Raw genomic sequence first — 20,444 nt, 5'->3', positions numbered from 1 at the left:
TTTTACATTTTTACATAATGATACTAGCATGTAATAGATGCTATTCCATCTAGTTGGGACAACCTGTTTAAAGCTAGTCTCAAGTTAGAGAATGACATGGGTGAAGAAGAACTTCCTTACGTTCGTACAGAATCTATCCCCTTTCAACTTTAGAGAGTGCCCTCTCGTTCTCCCTACCTCAGAGAGGGTGAACAACCTGTCCTTATCTACTAAGTCTATCCCCTTTAGTACCTTGAATGTTTCGATCATGTCCCCTCTCAATCTCCTCTGTTCGAGGGAGAAGAGGCCCAGTTTCTCTAATCTTTCGCTGTACGGCAGCTCCTCCAACCCCTTAACCATCTTAGTCGCTCTTCTCTGGACCCTTTCGAGTAGTACCGTGTCCTTCTTCTGCCCATGGCCCCACCCAAACCACCTCTCTTCGGGGCTGTGTGCCTGCGTCACGCAAGCGAAGATGCCCTCCAGTCGCAGCCCCGAGCTCCCATCGGTTTTCAAAACCCGGACAAAGTGCTGGGATTCGAAAACCCGTCCGGACGCCCAGACAGTCAAAATCCGGACGTCTGGTAACCCTAAGCTTGTACCTGAGGCAGTGCAGGGTTAAGTGACTTGGAGCCACAGTGGGATTTGAACCTGGCTCTCTGCCTTGTGCTCTAATCCTCAGGCTGTTTAGATTTCTTGCTTTTTCCAAATGTGATCTCAAAGGGCATTACAGTTAGGTACAGGAGAGAATGAGTTTGGGAGGGTACATCTAAACAGTCAGAGGGTGTGTTCAGTGGGAACAGACTTTTGTTTAGTTACCTGGTTTGCTCTGACAGCACCTGAACAACTGTGCCAGCCATTTGTATTGTGGGAGGGGGGAGACTTTTCCCTTGTCCAGGACACCAGCTTCTCTGTCTGCCACAGGCGCACTGATCTTGGCTCTTGCACTGAAATTTCCTTTTTAAACAAAGCTTCCCCCTTTAAAAAGTAAAAAGGATCACTGCAGTAGAAAATGGCAGCCCTAGCAAGCAGCCAACAGAGGTTAGCTCTAGACAATAGAACTTGAGATTTTCGAAATCCAATACACCACTGTGGGATTCAGTTTTCAAACAGCACTGCAGGTCTCCTGGTAGCTGCAAATCAGACGACAATACGGTAGGTATTAAGCTGATTGCAGTTCAGGTTCAGATGAAATAACTGAGCCTGTCACACTTCCTGTTGGTTTTGGCTCTGCACCTACAGCAGGAAGTCCTGGTGACGCAAACTCAGTTGCTATGAGGATACGCAGCACTACATATGTACGTGCCAGAGGAGGTTCCAGCAAAGTATCTCCCACACAAAGAAAGCCAGCTGCAGATTTAACGTATACCTGCCTGACCTCACAGCTGGAAAAATAGTGAGGGGCTAAACTACACAAAGCAGGGTCTCTGCCTACTCGCCTGAGATTCAGCCCTCATTTTGGTTAGCAGTTTCTACTTGTAGTGTGTAATGGATTTGAGCCTGTTGCACTCATTTCTTAACATTTCTGCCAAACAGGAACTAAGCAGGTTTTATTTGTATTGTGATACTAATCTTGCAGTTAAATTTCAGGCTTATATCTGGAATTCAGTATGTCTCCATTTATTAAAATTGGCATGCTACTCATAATCCTCTAGTGCAGTGTCTCTCAAATGTTTTTTAGCTCTGGCACACTAAACGGTGCAAATGTTTTTCGCGACACATTATAATCTATCTATATAATAATAAAACGCTAAGCGCGCATGAGCATTTCTACCCGCGTGATCCGTATGTCCGTGGCAGGCAGGAGTGCGCATGCGCTCTACTGGCAGAGAAATTGTAAAGCACGGACCTCCCTGCTCTCCAGCTCCTCCATCCTGTCCACCGAAGTGGCTCTTCTGTCTGCCCTCCTCTTCAAAAAAGCCTACTGAGGATAGCGGCCGGCAGTAGCGAACCTCGCAGGCCACTTTGTACCTCAGTAGCACGTTCCCTCTGACGCACTGGATAGCGTGCTTTTTTGAAGAGGAGGGCAGACACGAATGACCAGGAAGCCAAATGCTGGACAGGGGGAGCAGGTAAGGGGTGCTGCTGGACAGGGGGGGAGATAACAGTAAGGGAGGCCTACTGCTGGACAGGGGGAGCAGGGAAGAGGTGCTGCTAGACAGGGGGGGAGGTAAAAGGAAGAGAGAAGGGCTGCTGCTGGACAGGGGGAGCAAGAAAGGGGTGCTGCTGGACACGGGGGAGGTAAAAGGAAGGGAGAAGGGCTACTGCTGAACAGAGGGAGCAGGCAAGGGGTGGTGTGGACAGCAGAGCAGAGAGACAGAAAGAAAGAAAGACAGACAGACAGAAAGTGGCCAAGCAGAGAGAAAGAGAAAGAAAGAAAGACAGACACACACATCTATTCTAGCACCCGTTAATGTAACAGGCTTAAATACTAGTTGAAATTATAAAATTGCAAAACCAACAAAAAATTTAATTTGAGAGTTATTTATTTAAAGTTCTTTAAGCTATGTATGGGTAATTGTAACAACTGTGAAACTAAAGTAGATAGAATAGAATTGCTAATCAATGCAATGGGATGTGCTTGTTTTTTAGCGCAAATTAACTCAAAATGCGGCTCAATAGTCAACAAGCAAACACGCATTTCATCATCCACCTCCTGCAGTCATTCTCTTTTTTCAATTTAATTCTGTCAGAGCTGAAAATCCAAATTCACAAAGATAAGAAGATCCAAACAGTAATAAAGCCTTGATTGCTTTTTTGCTGGTTAGGATAACTACTGCTTAAAAAAATAAAATTGCTTGCCATTAGTTTTCAAGGACCAATCATGCCAAAGAATGATGCTTGTCTGGGCAGTTGTATCCTTACGCACACAGACGCTCATGACATTGACAGACTCTTGCGAGCATGACGTACATGTCATCTATTCTAGTGTATACTTATGGAATCTCTCGTGGCACATCCAGAATCTCTTTGGGGCACACCACTGTGCTGGGGCACACAGTTTGAGGCACTGCTCTAGTGAGTGCTCTAACTCTCAGCCTGCCCGAGCTTTTCTTCCCTAACCTAGAGCTCTTCAGAAGATCTTGGATCTTCTGGAGTTCCAGCTCTAACCATCAAACCGTCACAGCGCCTCACCCTAACCTTCCAGAATGTGTCCCAGATGCCATGTCATAATACTAATTATGGGGTCCTTTTATTAAGATGCACTAACCGATTTAACACACGCTAAACGCTAAGACATCCATTATATTCCTATGGGCATCTTAGCATTTAGCGCACGCTAATCTTTAACGCGAGCTAAATCGGTTAGGGCACCTTAATAAAAGGACCCCTTTGTGTTATGTTGCTATTTTGCATGCTTAGACTCTGCTTACACTGTGTGTGCTATGCTGCCATCTGCTGACCTTATTGATTTGAAAATGGCATCAACAGTTTTATAGTCTATTGCAGTGTTTTTCAACCTTTTTTGGGCAAAGGCACACTTGTTTCATGAAAAAAAATCACGAGGCCCACCACCATTAGAAAATGTTAAAAAATTTAACTCTGTGCCTATATTGACTATATATAAAGTAATTCTCTTGAATAGGAATCAAATAAACACAAAGAAAGTATTTTATAATTACTTTATTATGAAATATTAAGTAAACAGAATAGTGAAAAATTATAAAATACTTTATTCAGTGCGAAACCTGGGCCTGTTTGGCTGAACACAAAGCTGATATTCTGGCTGGAATCGAAGAAAGACACACACGTAGCTCTTCGTCAACAGCCGTTCCCTTCACCGCCCCGTCACCGTCACCGCCATCCCATTCACTGCCCCGTCACCGTCCCCGCTGCATCCATATAAGCCTTAGTACTGTAATATTTAGCTTATTCCTTTCTTATAAATCAAAGTTCCTGCTGCTGAACTAGAGAAAGAGATGTTCAGCTGGCAGGGCTTTGTTTATAAATTTTTATCAACACAACTAATATACTATTTTATCCTAAAGCAAAAAATAAATAAATAAATATAATTTTTTTTTTCTACCTTCGTTGTCTGGTTTCTGCTTTCCACATCTTCTCATTCAATTCCTTCCATCCACTGTGTGTCTTCTCTCTACGTCTTCCATTTGCTGTTACTGTGCCTCTCCCTTCACCCCCCCCCCCAATTGGTCTAGCACCCATCTTCTTCCCTCCGCTCCCCCATAGTCTGGCATCTGTCTTCTTCCCACTCTGTCTTCCACATTTCCCTTCGGGGTCTGTTCCTCTCCACCCTCCTTCAATGTCTGTCCTATTCCTTTCCACCACCACCCTTCCCTCCCTCCTTTACCATCTGTTCCTTTCTACTACCCTTCAGCTCCTCTCACGTGGCTTATCTATCTACCTTCCTCCCTCTTATTTTCATGGCACGTTACAATGTAATTTGTGCAAGCCACTGGAGCCTGCGAGCTCGGTCCCTGTCCCATCCCCACAAACCATCTCGCTTCTGTGCTCCTATTTTCTCCATTTCTAATATCTCCCCTATGTATCTGTCATTGCCTCCCCCCCTGTGTCCATATACCATCCCCATGGCATGTCCCCTTTATGTCTCTGTCCCTATGCCCCATGCACATAATTTCCCCTCTTTCTGTTACCTTCCTGTGTCCAGATTTCCCCTATCTTCCTCTTCCATAACATTGTGTCTCTTCTTTTCAACCCCATCTAGCTTTTTTCCCTCTTTCTTCCCCCCCCCCCCCTGCTTCTAGCATCTGGCTCACCTGCCTGTCCTTCCCTTTCTTTCCTGCTGTGGGTTTTTCTTTCCGTCTTCATCCCCTTGGCCCAGAATCCTTTTCCCTTTCACTCCCTCCTTCCAATTTGAGCCGGGAACACGAGCGATCGCACGGTCCCCGCAGCCACCACTCGCCTGCCCAATCGATCCTACTGTTTAGCCAGCTCTCTCCCTTCGCCTCACCTTAGTTTGTAGGTTTTGTTTTTCGGCGACATGCACACTTTCCCAAAGAGCCGCGCACGCGCGCGGCTGCTCAGTGTTCAATCTTCTGCTCTGCTGCAACTTCCTGTTTCCGGTTGCGTCAGAGCAGAAGATCGAAACTGAACAGCAGCGGGGACCGGGGGAGTCTCATGGGAGCACGTGCGGGACCCGGCCTGAGGCCTAATCAGTGTCTGCACCGTACGGCACACCAGGCAACATCTCGCGGCACACTAGTGTGCCGCGGAACAGCGGTTGAAAAACACTGGTCTATTGGAGCAAGATGGGGAAATTAAGAAGTCTGCCTTTTATATCAAGCTGAATTCAAGTTTGCTCTTGGTTTATCTGCATATGGTCACAACAAAGCAAAAGACCTCAATATTCCACTGAATAAAGAAGAAAGCAAGAAAGCAAAAACCTGTAGAGCCAGAAAAAAACAGCAAAGGTGGAGTTTGATGAACTGGAAACACACAGGTTTATTAATAACATGAAACGATATGTAAAACAATAAAGAGAGTCACTGCTAGCAATACTAACAAATAATTCCAAAACAATAAAAAGAGTCACTGCTAGCAATGCTAACAAATAATTCCAGGTTTTTGCCAATTATTCCACCGGCACCGGCAGTGCGATGTTGGTGCATGGTATGAGTCTTGTCTTCCCTATTAAGAAAAAGGTCGGATTCAGAAGTATGGCCAAGGTGGAGGGAAAGAGGAACAGGAGGAGACACTGACACCCTTATGAAAGACGTTGTCTTTTTGAACTTACTATTTGGCTTCCTGATGAAATATTGAAACGTGGCACGTCGAGGCCAAAGAACATTGCTCAACAGATAAATTTCAGTTTAGATATTTTGATGCTTTGCACAATAGTATTTCAGTAAATTCTGAGGGTAAAGCAATGATTGGGTGGTGAGGTTTTTTGGGGAACAAGTTCCCCTTTTTCCTCCATATCTCTGAGCATAACCCTCTGATTAGACAATTGTTATAGTTGAATTGTTGACTGACTTCTATTCCAATAACAAAGTGCTTTTGAAAAACATGTTTATGTAAAGCATTCAATTATTCTACTTTAGCAGATAGAAAAGCAATTTTCCAAAATTCCGCTGTTGCAAATCAGCTGGCAAAGCAGTAGGGTGAGACCCAGCTGGCAGATGGTGACACAAGTAAAGTACCATTGAGATGGAGAGGACCCTACAAGGTTCATGTTTTTGCATATAGCAATGCCTTCATCAGAGGCTTTATCCGTCTCTAAAGGCTGTGCTTTCACTTTCAATGATGAAGCACCATGGCAGGGTTCGAGATATGTAGATATATTTATATATTTGGCATAGCAATTGTTTCTATAGTTTGTTTATGGTATGGCTTCCTTTTTTTGAGTCATTATCTGGTTTTATTTGCTTCAGCAAGGACATTGCTTAATTAAGAAAAAACAATATTTTTTATAGCTTCACCTCACCGGTGTCAGGTCAAAAGCGCGCCGGGACAAAGGCGCGCCCAGACAATTGAGCGCAATGCGCGCCGCTCTAAATTCTGTTTTTAGTGCTCCAACTGGGGGGGCATGGGTGGGGAACCCCCCCACTTTACATAATAGACATCGCGCTGCATTGTGGGGGCATTGTGGGAAGTGTGGGGGTTTGTAACCCCCCACATTTTACTGAAAACTTCACTTTTTCCCTGTTTTTAGGGAAAAAGTTCAGTTTACAGTAAAATGTGGAGGGTTACAACCAGTGTTCCCTCTAAGCGGGCGGGTGTTGTGAGCAAACTTTTTTCACTGTGAGCTAAAAATATCGGGCGCCAGCAAGTTATGAGCCAAATAAATATGTTGCTTTCTACCACAGAACTTCCTTACGTTTGTATGGAATCTATCCCCTTTCAACTTTAGAGAGTGCCCTCTCGTTCTCCCTGCCTTAGCTACTAAGTCTATTCCCTTCAGTACCTTGAATGTTTCTATCATGTCCCCTCTCAATCTCCTCTGCTCAAGGGAGAAGAGGCCCAGTTTCTCTAATCTTTCGCTGTACGGCAACTCCTCCAGCCCCTTAACCATACGTGACAAAAAATCAATTCATGTAGCAAATGCTACATTTATCTTTTGGCATGGCCCATCATGTAGCAAATGCTATAACTGATGGGCCATGCCAAAAGATAAATATATATATACTAAAAAATAAAAAATAAAAATAAATATATACTAGGAGTAAAGGGGCATGCAATAAAGCTTTTAAGTAGTAGATTTAAAACAAACCTGGGAAAATATTTTTCATTCAACATGTAATTAAAAAAAGATTTGGATAATTTCCTTAAAAAATCTGCATGACATTATTAAGATGGACTTAGGAAAGCCCACTGCTTATTCCTAGAATAAACAGCATAAAATCTGTTTTACTCTTTTGCACTGTTGTGCTTTCAGCAAAATGTTTTAAACACAAAAACAGAAAATCACATGCACAGGCATTAGGTCACCCAGGCATCTAGAATTAGCAATCTTGCACAGCCAGCCTATGATTGACAGGAGCTGCCAAATCACATTGAAAAGGATGATAAGGAAGGCAGATAAGAGATGGTGGAAGGAAGACAAAACGAAAAGGCAAGAACAAAACTGAAGTAGAAACGAGCCAAACATACAGTATAGCATACAAAAAATGTATGTTTTCCTTTGGCTTCCAAAAACTGATTGGCATCCAAGTTCCCTAAAGTTTCACACAGTCATCTTCTAATAATGTCACCATATACAGTTGGCTTGCCAGAAATATGTTTAGGATGCCACTGCAACTCTACCAACAGCATATTAACTTAACAGTGTAGCTTCAAAATAACTGCATCTCTATCCTTCCCTCCCCCCTGTGGTTTTTAGCATATCTCTCTTCTCATTTCCTCCACTCAGATCTGATCATTCTCTGCTCTCTCTTCCCTTTTCTTCTCTGGTCTTCCTTCTCTATTTTCTGCCTCCATCTAAATTAAATTCTTTCTTACTATTTAGTCCCGTTTCCCTCTTTTCACTGTGTCTACACACAGCTTGTCAGTCACCCCTTTCCCTCACCCCTCCATTATCTTACTATTTTCTTCCCCCTTTATTTATCTCCTCCTTCCATCCAGTATGTGTTCTTTCCCCACTTCCATTCAGCATCTGCTCTCCCTTCTCAACTGACATCCATCTGCCTTCTGCTCTCTCTCCCTTCTTCTCACTTCCATCATCTGTCCCCTTCTCTCTCTCTCTCATCTCCTCCATTCCATCATCTGCCCCTTCTCTCTCTCTCTCTCTCCCCCCCCCCCAACTTCCATCATCTGCCCCCCTTCCCCTCACCTTTGTGGGTCACTTTCTTTCCCCTGAGGGTGGCTCATGTCACAGGGGAAGCTTTGGCCGAGCAGAACCGCTTGATTGACAGTGGAACTTACTTGATTGATGTCGATGCTGGGGCCCGTTGCCGTTTGAAGGAAAAAAGGAACCTGTAAAGGCGAGAGGAAGGGAAACCTCCAGGACAGCTGCTTTTTGCCCTCCTTCAGCGGCCCAAGAGTTCAGACCAGCAGCGGCAGCTCTGTATGCTTTTAACTTCGGCACAGAGCTGCCCCTAATCAATAGTTTAGCGCGGTTTCATGAGGCAGCCTCGGGGCCTTTGATAGCCGGCCCGCTTCGATGATGCGATGTGGGCCGGCCTAGCAAAGGCCCCGAGGCTGCCTTATGAAACCGCGCTAAACTATTGATTAGGGGCAGCTCTGTGCCGAAGTTAAAAGCATACACAGCTGCCGCTGCTGGTCTGGAGGTGCGGAGACAAGGCAGGAGGCAAACGCGGTGGAAGGCAGGAGTCCCGGCGCAGGCAGGAGTCCCGGCACAGCGACTACAACAGGAAGTTGCAAGTCAGCTGACGCCGGCCTTTCGTTGCGGCGGGGACCGAATCCTTCGCGGACCGGCAAGATTTTGTTTGCGGACCGGCGGTTGAAGAACTGTGCTCTACACTGTGTGCGCTGTGACGAGAAACTTGTGCGCTGCGAGGTAATATTTTGTGCGCCAGCGCACCCCAGCGCAGCTTAGCGGGAACACTGCCCCCCAAACCCCCCATAACGCCGGCGCGATGTCTATTAAGTAAACTGGGGGGGTTCCCCAACAAAACCACCCGTCGGAGCACCTAAAAACTGTAATTTAGAGTGGTGCGGTGGCGCGCGCTGCGCTCAATTGTTGGCGCGCGCTTTTGTCTTTCGCGCCATTGTCTATGAACCCACCTCACCTCATCAGTGTGTATCAATAAACTTAGCTATCCTATTCAATCTACTATGAAGGTTCTGGGTATAATACTGGACCAGGGCTTGACTATGAAGGACCAGGTGGACTCATTGGTTAGAAAGGGTTTCTTTACTCTTTGGAAGCTTCGGTCCAATAGAGCGTTTTTTGATGTTTCATCATTTAGAATTTTGGTGCAATCTTTTATATTAAGCCAACTTGATTACTGCAATATTGCCTACTTAGCACTTTCTCAGAAGAATATGCAACAATTGCGAATGGTACAAAATGCAGCGGTCAGGTTAATGAAATACGATCATGTAATACCTTCCTATCGAGTGCTGCACTGGTTGCAGATGGAGGCGCATGTGAAGTTTAAGTTTGGTTGTTTTTGTTTTAAGGATTTATTTGGTTTAGCTCCTAAATACATAACTGAGCTTTTTCTCTTTTGCAACCAACAGACATAAGAGAAGCTCACACCTGAATTTAGTTTTTCCACCGGTCAGAGGATGTAAACTTAAAAAACATCATCAATATCTTTTTTCATATCAGGCAGCATTATGGGGCAAAGATCTAGAACAATTGCTTCTGCTTACTAATATTTATGGGGAATTTAGGAGACATTTAAAAACATAACTGTTTTTGAAGTACGTAGGAGTAATCATCAGTGCAGACATGAAAACTGCCAATCAAGTGGAGAAGGCTTCATCTAAGGCAAGGCAGATATTGGGTTGTATCAATAGAAGTTTCGTCAGCCGAAAGCCTGAAGTCATAATGCCGTTGTACAGGGCCATGGTGAGACCTCATCTGGAGTACTGTGTGCAATTCTGGAGGCCACATTACAGTAAAGATGTGCGCAGAATTGAATCGGTTCAGCGGACGGCCACCAGGATGATCTCGGGGCTCAAGGGTCTCTCGTACGAAGAGAGACTGAACAAATTGCAGCTCTACACTCTCGAGGAACGTAGGGAGAGGGGAGACATGATCGAAACATTTAAGTACCTCACGGGACGTGTCGAAGTGGAAGATGATATTTTCTTTCTCAAGGGACCCTCGGCCACAAGAGGGCACCCGCTCAAACTCAGGGGCGGAAAATTTCATGGCGACACCAGAAAGTATTTCTTCACAGAGAGAGTGGTTGATCATTGGAACAAGCTTCCAGTGCAGGTGATCGAGGCAGACAGCGTGCCAGACTTTAAGAATAAATGGGATACCCATGTGGGATCCCTACGAGGGTCAAGATAAGAAAATTGGGTCATTAGGGCATAGACAGGGGGTGGGTAAGCAGAGTGGGCAGACTTGATGGGCTGTAGCCCTTTTCTGCCGTCATCTTCTATGTTTCTATGTAGGTAGCTGATTTGTAGAATTTTATCATGCAATAATCAGATCTTTTTAGGGTTTTTCAGTTATTGGCTTTTACCTTTTTAGTTTTATTCAGTTTGTTGTATTTTTAACTATTGTAAACCGCATAGAACTTTACGGCCTTGCGGTATATAAACTGTTATTATTATTGCTCTCACGATTTAGCGCTTTTAGTTCCTATGTCGGAGCACAAAGGCAAGGTCTCTAGACATATATTTCTCATATTTTTTGCATCCATCAGCCAGTTGTTTTATTATTCACTGTTATTTTCATACTTAGCTCTTTGGCTTCTTCTTTTGCATTGGTTTTATTCTATATTATCATTTTGTCCACGATGGTCATTTATGATGCTTTTAATTTTCTTATCTATTATATTTTGGGGATGAGTATGGTTGGTTTTGTCTCACCATGCTCAGATTTTTAATAGAAGAGGTTTAAATTTTCCCTTTCCCTTTTTATTTTTTAATGTTCTTTGAATATATTTTTTGACATGTAACATGGCTCTTGTATAGCCTTCATCCTTGTTATACATCACGTTTCATTCAATCCCTTTGTTATTATTTAAGTTCAGGTTTGGTCATCATGGCTGTCCCTCCACTTGGTCTGGTTGGATCATTTCTATTCTATCTACTTTCCATATATTTTTTTCAAGAAATTCTTACTCCATGTCCTTTGTTACAGTTTTATGAATACGTTTTTAGACCAGCTAAGTGATTTCAATAAGGGTATTTCATTTTATAAATTCTGGCTCTTCCCTTCTCGCTCATCATCATTATCGATCAATCACTTTTCCTTTCTAAATGCCACTCTATGCATATTAATTTTAATTTCATTTTCTCCAACCAGTTTGTTATCCCTTATTAGTTGAGCTTGGCACTTTTCATCTTTATCCATTTAGCTTGCACATAAGCACATAAGCTTTGGCTCTGCCGAGTCAGACCATAGGTTCATCATGCCCAGCAGTCCGCTCCCGCGGCGTCCCCCAGGTCAATGACCTGTAGTGATCTATTACTCTACTACTCTATTACTTTACAGCCTTTTGTACTGAATAGTAACCTTCTAGTTGTACCCCTGGATCCCCTTTTCCTTCAGGAATTCGTCCAATCCCCTTTTGGTTTTTCACCCTTCACATTAATTCCCCCCCCCCCCCCCCCACACACACACACATTCAATCTCACTCATCAACATTATAGTTCATTATTTTCAGGTTTTAACATAAATATTTTTACAGGACCCCTAAGGAAGCGGGGTGCGCTTCAATATACAGGGTATTTCATGCTAGTAACCCATACACAGACATATAATTTAATCAAAATAATTTTTATTCAATTTATATTCAATTAACTTGAGGGGGTAGGAGCAGCTCCCTGGAAAGGAGGCGGAGTTTAAAAGATAATTGACAACATTCTGCAAGCAACTTGCAGGTTCAGGGGCAAAACCCTAGCATCCAGGATCACTAGACACATTGCACTAGAAAAGTGGCAGATGAAGTTTAATATAGAAAAATGCAAAGTGATGCACCTGGGCAGGAAAAACAAGGAACATGAATATAAAATGTTAGGTGCCACATTGGGCAAGAGCGAACAAGAAAGGGACCTGGGGGTACTGATAGACAGGACCCTGAAGCCGTCGGCTCAATGCGCAGCGGCGGCAAAGAAAGCAAACAGGATGTTGGGCATGATAAAGAAGGGAATCACGAGTAGATCGGCGGATGCCATAATGCCGCTATACAGAGCAATGGTCAGACCACACTTGGAGTACTGAATCCAACACTGGTCTCCCTACCTAAGGAAGGATATAACCCTGCTGGAGAGGGTGCAGAGGCGAGCCACGAAGCTAGTAAAGGGTATGGAGAATCTGAGCTACAAAGAACGTCTCGGAAAACTGGGATTGTTCACCCTCGAGAAGAGAAGACTGCGAGGGGACATGATAGAGACTTTTAAAATACTAAAAGGATTCGACAAAATAGAGCAAGAAACATCGTTATTCACATTGTCCAATGTGACCTGGACGAGAGGTCATGAACTGAAACTGAGGGGCAACAGGCCCAGGACAGATGTCAGGAAGTTCTGGAGGAGATTGTGATGGAGACCACCATTCTGGGATTCAAGGGCAAGTTGGATGCACACCTTCTTGCAACTCACATTGAGGGATATGGGTTAACAAGGTCTTCATCAGGGAAAACCTAGCTTGACCTCCGCGTGCGCGGATCACTGGACTAGATGGACCTAAGGTCTGATCCGGTGAAGGCATTTCTTATGTTCTTATGACAGTATCACCACTCAAAGGGCTTTCTCCTCCTGCCCTTTCTCTCCTTTCTATGAGTTAAAGGTTGAGAATATTCAAGATTTCTGCAGCTGCAAATTGAAAAGAAGAGGAACGAGAAGCAGTTAATCCTTCCTCAGGGTTTTTCTCTCTCCCTTTCACACAGCATTTATTTTCTACAAACTCTGCTATTCATTGCAGCAGCTATAACAGGTTTTTTGTACTAGTGCCTGTATAATTCTCCATCACTACTCTGAATGGAACAATTCAGACCTCGACGGTTTAGCTGCATGCATTAAATTTAAACTTACAGACTTATCACACCCTTCTCATCATCGGTCTCAGTAATCTTTCAATTAGTCACTCTTGCTTTATCTTTAAATTCTTATAATAATTTTCATTAAATCTTTTCTGAACTTAAAAGTCTGAATGCGGGAACGATAGATACCGTAAACTAAGGGGAATATTCTTCAGAAAGCTAAGGCGAAACGTAGTTCTATGTCAGAATGAGACTCCCCTAACCATTTCTCCTTTACAGATGAGTATTGAAAAAGATGTAAAAGAAATTATTACAAGAATTTAATAAAGTAGGATATCTAAACTGAGTGACTAATTGAAAGAATACTGAGACCAATGACGAGAAGGGTGTGATAAGTCTGTATGTTTAAAGTTTATTCACGCAGCTAAACAAACCGTCGAAGTCTGAATTGTTCCATTCAGAATAGTGATTGTACATAATGGGATGCTATACTCTGAATAAGCATATTGAAATGACAGTGTTTGTGTATATGTGTGTATAATTCTCCAGATATTTCTCTTGTGATATGACTAAGGAAATAGCCTCTTGATGCCTCTCCTCTCAACATACATTCTGTTACTTGTAAAAATGCAGAAAACGTCTGATCAGTGCTACCGTTCTTCCAGTGGTGTTCTCCAAATAGGGCCGGTGTTAGGGGAGGGCAAACAGGGCAGCTGCCCTGGGCCCCAGAGCTCCAGGGGACCTCATGGTCCAGGCATCACTTCCCTTTGCCGAGCCATCTCCCTCCCTTCCCCTTACCTTTGTGGCAATTTTCTAAACCAAAGTTTTCTCTCTCAGAGGGGCCCTGATGCAGTAGCCATTCTCACTAGTTGCCTCAAAGCTTCTCTGACTTGCGATCCAGCAGAAACAGGAAGTTGCATTAGAAGAGAAGCTTCAGATCAGCCATGTGCAACTGGTGAGAATGACTGCGCATCAGGGCCCCTCTGAGAGAGAAAACTGGTTTGGAAAAGCGTCCGTGAAGGTGAGGGGAAGGAAGGGAAATGGCCCGACAAGGGGAAGAGGTTGAGTGGTGCTTTAGGTTTATTGTGTGGAGAAAGAGGAGAACAGACTCTGAATGGAAGTGGAGGGGAGGTGAGAGAGGGGAGCAAATGCTGGAAGGAAGTGGGGGAGGAGAAAGAGGGGAGCAGATGCTGAATGGAAGTGGTGAGGAGAGAGAAAAAAGGGCACATGCTGGATTGGGGGAAGAGGATAGAGTTAGATATTGGAAGAGGTGAGGGACAGAGGTGGGAAGCTGTAGGTAGACACAATGAAAAGAGATAAATTGAGGACTGGATAGTAAGAAAGCATTTAATCTAGACAGAGGCAGAAAATAAATTGAGAGGGAAGACCAGAGAAGAAAAGGAAGGGGAAGGGAGAGGAGACAGGGATGCCAGAGCATAGGGAGAAGGGGAGGACACAGATACCAGATTTGAGGGGAGGAAAGGAGGAAGGAGACGGATACCAGATTGAAAAGTAATGAGACTACCTCCATCTTTCTTTCCAAGAAGTAGACATGACAACGATGTGCTAGTTCTTGTGAAGCTCATGCATTGATGTTTCTGAATCTGCAGCTGGACTGCCGTAGTCTTCATTGTTGGGTCACAGTGAGAAGAAGAACTTTGTACGTTTTGTCATGGCAGATGAGGAAGACACGTCTGTGAGAGTATGCTAGAGATGTGTAATTGAATTTTGTGTTAAACTTGGACAGAACGGTAATGAAACTCTTGAAATGTTACGGCAAACATTTGGTGATGAAACAATTATCCATGCTGCGTACTCTCACAGACGCATCTTCCTCATCTGCCATGATGAAACATACAAAGTTCTTTCTCTCGCTGTGACTCAACAATGAATACTACAGCAGTCCAACTGTAGGTTCAGAAACATCGATGTATGAGCTTCACAAGAATCACACAGCATTGCCCCGTCTACTTCTTGGAAAGAGAAACAGAAAGTCTCTTTACTTTTCAATCAGCCTTCATACATACTTATGATTGGGATTGACAGCCTCAGTGTACCACATTGTCTAAATCGTAAGTGAAGGAAGTCTGGCTTTTTCTTGTTACAGGAGCAGCTACAGCTGTTCCACAGAAGAAAGCAATCTTTGCAGAAGAGACTTCAGGACCCAGACCAAAGGTTGCAATTGAGAAGGAAATTTCTACAGCAGGCCCAGAGTTACATTGGGGTTCCCTATGCCAAGAAGTACCATGAACCTGGGAGTAAGTGCCATATTCACCTTTCATCTCAGTAATTCTCTCTTCTGGTCATGTGACATTATCCCCTGGATTCTATATATTGTGCCTGAAGTTGGGTGCCGATAGTTGGGTGCACTCAACTTAATAGCTTAACGAGCAATAAATAATTAATTGGATGCCAACAACTAAATTACTGATGTTAATTGGCCGCAATTAGAATTTGTGTGTGCATCTGACTGCATGCTATAGTCTGTAATGCAGGGCACCTAACTCCCATAGCGTGCAACCCATCTCCTGCCTCTCTTTATTATCCAAGCTACTTGAATATGCTGTTCATTGCCATTGTCTTGACTTTCTTTCATCTCAAGCTATTCTTGACCCATTTCAATCAGGCTTATGCCCTCTGCATTCAACTGAAACAGCTCTTGCAAAAGTCTCCAATGATCTGTTCCAGGACAGATCCTCAACCTTGATCTGCTGCTTTTGACATTATTGATTCTCACTTGGATTTCAGAACTCTATTCTTTCTTGGGTTTCTTTTTGTCTATTTCCAAGAGAAGGAGCAGAGCATTCCTGGTCTTTAAACCCTCTTTATTAATAGCAAATAAAATATATGCAAGGGCTCTAAAACAGTCTAAAAGTGTACATCAAAGTGCAGCTAAAACATGGACTTGACGTAGACCATGTTTTGGCTATGGTGCCTGCATCAGGAGTCTCAAATGATAACCACAAACCAACAGTGAATGATGAAATCCAATTGCTGATAAAGCAAAATGGTAAACACAAACCATTAATGAAGTCCAGACACTGGTGAAGCAGAATATCAACTGTTAACTCATTCAGCGGTTATAATTTGGGACTGCTGATGCAGGCACTATAGCCGAAACACGGTCCGTGTTGAGTCCTTGTTTTAGCTGCACTTTGATGTGACTGTTTTAGAGCAGTGGTTCCCAAACCTGTCCTGGAGGACCACCAGCCAGTCAGGTTTTCAGGATAGCCCTAATGAATATGCATGGAGCAGATCAGCATGCCTGCCACCTCCATTATATGCAAATTTCTCTCATGCATATTCATTAGGATTATCCCAAAAACCTGACTGGCTGGTGGTCCTCCAGGACAAGATTGGGATACGTGGCAGCTTTTTTGTTTTCAGCCTGGACACAAACAGCAGCTCTCTCTCCATCTTGTTCTTTCTCTTCCCTCTCGTTCTTAGCTCCAGAACATGAATCTACTCTCTTTCTGGATTGCTGTGGTCTGATCCGTAGGGTGATGAAAGACTTGAAATCAGAGTTTGGGTTTCTGATTGGTCCTGGAAACCAAGCATATCAATTTGACACACTGCCTGAGACTGTGGCTAGTGAGGAGGAAATGCAGCCAGGAGACCTCATTTTCATCTCAGGGACATACTTCAGTTCACAAAGTAAGTTCTGTATCTTTACTATGATATAAACATGGTACTACTTAGAAAAAAGTTCAAAACAAAGAAATCACCAAATTATTCCAGAAAAGGAAAACAAAACACAAACGAAAATGTGGCAACGATGGTCTTGATGTAAAGGTTTTAATGACAATTATTCTTTACAAAATAAAGTTAATCCCTATAGCACACAGCAAAGAATTGTGGTGTGGACCCAACATGGCCTGTGTTTCGGTTGTAAATAACCTTCTTTTGGGGTCCTATAAAGATATGTTGATGTGTGAATGTACAAGTTAAATCATAATGATTAGAATGTGTATAAGCAGTGATGGTGATCATATAAGGTAATCTATAGAAAATGTGATTAAATGATAATGGACCCTGGGGACTACAGGGCAAGTGCTCTGTCTGTTGAGCCATGACAGGGGTCCCGGTAGAGCTAGTACATTCAGCAGACTTTATCAGTGCTGAGGCTTGGAGGTGTATGTTTTTTTTTTCAACCAGCTTGAATTTCCCTTGCGGATGTGGGGTTTGAACCAGGTCCAGCCTGGGACCCTGGGAACTACAGGGCGAGTGCTCTGACTGTTGAGCCATGACAGGGGTCCCTGTAGAGCTAGTACATTCAGCAGACTTTATCATAGCCGACTTTCAGCAGACTTTATCATTCCTTTTGTGAATGAGAAAAGATGTGACTGAACGGAGAGCGTCGGAATGTGTTCCAGAGAGAGTAATGTGAAATAATGGTGCAATGTGAATGAGACATGGTCAAGTGAACAAGTACTGCTAACCGTGATTATGAATAACACATGGTAAAGTGAAGATATACTAGAAGACAGGTAAACGTACCGATCAGATTGTACCACAAAATTTAGATATGCATAAAAGCATCCAAAAATGTGTGAGTTGAAATAGAGAAAAGCATAATAATAAATAAGAGATAAAAATCGATAAGTCGATGTTGTGTTCTGAAACTGGACACAATGAGATACATAAGGGCAAGGGCTATTCACTTGTTTCTTTTGAGCCCTTGTCCTGCACACAGCTTTTACGGATCAGTTTATTTCCAAACTAGTCTTTAAGCCTGTTACATTAACGGGTGCTAGAACATATGTGTGTGTGTCTTTATTTGTTTCTCTCTCTCTCCTTAGCCGCTTTCTTTCTTTCTGCCTTTATTTTTCCTTGGCTGTCCTCTGTTCCTTTTTCTTCACCCCCCCTGTCCATCAGCATCTCTTTCCTTCTCCCCCTGTCCAGTAGTAGTCATCCCTTCCTTTTTTATCACCCCTCCTCCTTCTTATCCCTATGATACTCTTACCTTGCTCTGCCCCTGATCAGAGGTTCCCGACAGCTGCCCAGTTGCACCCATTGGAAAAGTTCCCACTGCCGCATCCCGCACCCCTCCTGACGCGGCTCCCGCTGTCCTTTCTGTCTGTCTGTGTCCCTGGCCCCCTTTGCCTGTCTGCCTTTCTGTGTATCTCCCTGCCCCTGTGTCTTTCTTCTTTCTCCCTCTGTCTGTCTGTCCAAAGCAGCATTCCATCCCCCTCCATTTCCCTCCCCCCACACCAGTTCCCTGTGCACCTGCCCTTGTGTCTTTCTTATTTTCTTTGTGTTTCCCTTCCTCTCTCTGTCTCTCTGTCCAAAGCAGCATTCCCTCCCCCCCCACCAGTTCCCTGTGCAGCAGCATTAGCGTTTCCTCTACCCCCCCTTTCCCTTCCCGCAGTCCGGACTACAAACATGGTGATTACAGCAGTGCTTGCATCAGTCTCCACACGCTGCTTCGGGTCCTTCTATTGCCCTGATTTACTCTAGCACGTCCCTGATGACATCATCAGAGACGCGGCAGAGCAAATCAGAGCAGTAGAAGGGCCCGAAGCAGCGTGTGAAGACTGATGCACACGCTGCTGGAATCGCCATTCGGGCCCGCGGGAAGAGAAGGGGGTGGGTGTCAAAGGAGGAACAGAGATCGGCGGCGGCAGGAGGAACGGAGATCGTCGTCTGGCTGCGGTCCGGCTTGTGGAGAGCAGTGAGGCTGTGGGGAAGAGAAGGGGGTGGATGGCAAAGGAGGAACAGAGATCGGCGGCGGTAGGAGGAACGGAGATCGTCGTCTGGCTGCGGCCAGACTTGTGTAGAGCAGGGAGGCTGTGACGTATTAAGCAAGCAGGTGGTGACGTAAAACCCACGCATGCGCACTCGTGTTTTCGCGACGGATCAGGGAACACGTTTTTTTAGTGCGCATGCGCGGCCTATCATTTTATTATATTAGATGGCATTTTTATCCACATATCTTTACCATAGGACTTCATAGGGACCCCTGAAGAAGACATTCTGTCGAAACACGGACCGTGTTGGGTCCAGGGTCCAAAGCTTTTCAGCGGACAGCGCCCTAGAGTTTTTTATGTGTTTTGCCAAGTTTTAATATTATTTTAATATTAATAAAGTCCATCTCAGGAACATCATTTCTCCACATTTTTTTTTTTGTTTCTTCTTGGATTTGTCTGTGGAGATCATTGGGACAATTCTCTTGTTTTCATATGATTTAAATGATAATTATATGAAAAATGTGGGCTTAATTATAAAAATCACAAAACCCCAAAAAAGGATCAACTATGGGAATTACCCAAACCAGAGGGGCAACAGCGGGGTTAGAATATACAGTACCAGTATATAGAAAATCACAGTGCTGCGACAGAACTAATATACCTTGATGGGTTAAAAAAAAACAGAGAAAACCAAAAATAACTATGTGTAGTGACGATGTTCCTAAATGGACTTTATTTCCCACGTACTCACCTTTATAGGACCCCCAGGGACCCCTGAAGAAGACTTTTTGTCGAAACGCGGATCGTGTTGGGTCCTGTATCCCTAGCGGACTAGGTCCTTTAAGGCTCTTATGTGGATGATTTACTTTTATGTGGATGGAATTATTTTATGTGGATGATTTCAGTATACCTTTGGAACTTTGACACTTTCATCGTCACTCCACAGAGTTTTTTTTTGTTTTCTCTGGATTTTCTTCTTTGTGGATATTTTGGGGTCAATTCCTTTTGTTTTTTTAAAAAAACAGAACCAATTTATGAAAATAAAGCCAGTGTATAAAAACTGGTCACAGTGGGCTAGAAAAGCTAGTGCCCACAAATGATTAAACCAGTGTTGGTTAACAGATCACTAAAAACTATCAAGCAAAATTAAGTGAATATAACAAACAAGACCAGTGTAAATAAAGGGCGGAGAACGTCGTGCCAGAATAAACAAAACACCTTAGGTGTTCAAAAATGATAAACGCCACAAGTGAAGCATGAATTTAAAATACTACTTACTGAAAACGTGGAGAGCTGACAGTGTGGAGTGCATCACACGCCAATGCGCAGTCTAAAATACACCACGGGAATATTAATGTGTATTGAAAAGAAAATCAGGCTCTGACGCCAATATTGTGCATTCGACCATAGTAAAAAGAAAGGGCCAAAAAAACAACAACCCCAAAATGGAAGGCAAAATAAAAATACGAATACAAATAATAAGCTAGGTCACATGATGGCCAGCACCTGAGCGGACGCCTGAACGCGGAGCTCCGTCCTCCCTGCACCATTCGGCTCCCCTAACGCCTGCCGCCGCCGGTAAACTTGTGCTTTTTTCGGCTCCTGCACTTCCGGGATTGCTCCCGCTGAGCTGGGGAGCGTCGGGAGCGTCTGGTGCGCGACTCACGGTGGCGGCGCGGGGGATGCCGACTCGAGCCCTGAAGGCCCCTAGAAACAGCGTGGCACCGGCTCTTAA

At 44.0% G+C, this 20,444-nt stretch overlaps 1 protein-coding gene across 5 annotated transcripts in view; it reads left to right on the top strand.

Moving 5' to 3' along the window:
* Positions 1 to 20,444, top strand: part of TTLL10 (tubulin tyrosine ligase like 10) — a 351,255-nt gene that overhangs the window by 224,812 nt on the left and 105,999 nt on the right. For all 5 annotated transcript variants that reach the window (XM_033921190.1, XM_033921191.1, XM_033921189.1 and 2 more), the window contains 2 exons: positions 15,130 to 15,280; positions 16,470 to 16,676. In XM_033921190.1, coding sequence (XP_033777081.1) covers positions 15,130 to 15,280; positions 16,470 to 16,676 — 358 coding nt within the window. The remainder of the gene's footprint in view (positions 1 to 15,129; positions 15,281 to 16,469; positions 16,677 to 20,444) is intronic.

This window comes from Geotrypetes seraphini, chromosome 15 (genome assembly GCF_902459505.1).
Source record: "Geotrypetes seraphini chromosome 15, aGeoSer1.1, whole genome shotgun sequence".
Lineage (NCBI taxonomy): Eukaryota > Metazoa > Chordata > Amphibia > Gymnophiona > Dermophiidae > Geotrypetes > Geotrypetes seraphini.
This window is presented reverse-complemented; position numbering and strand designations above follow the sequence as displayed.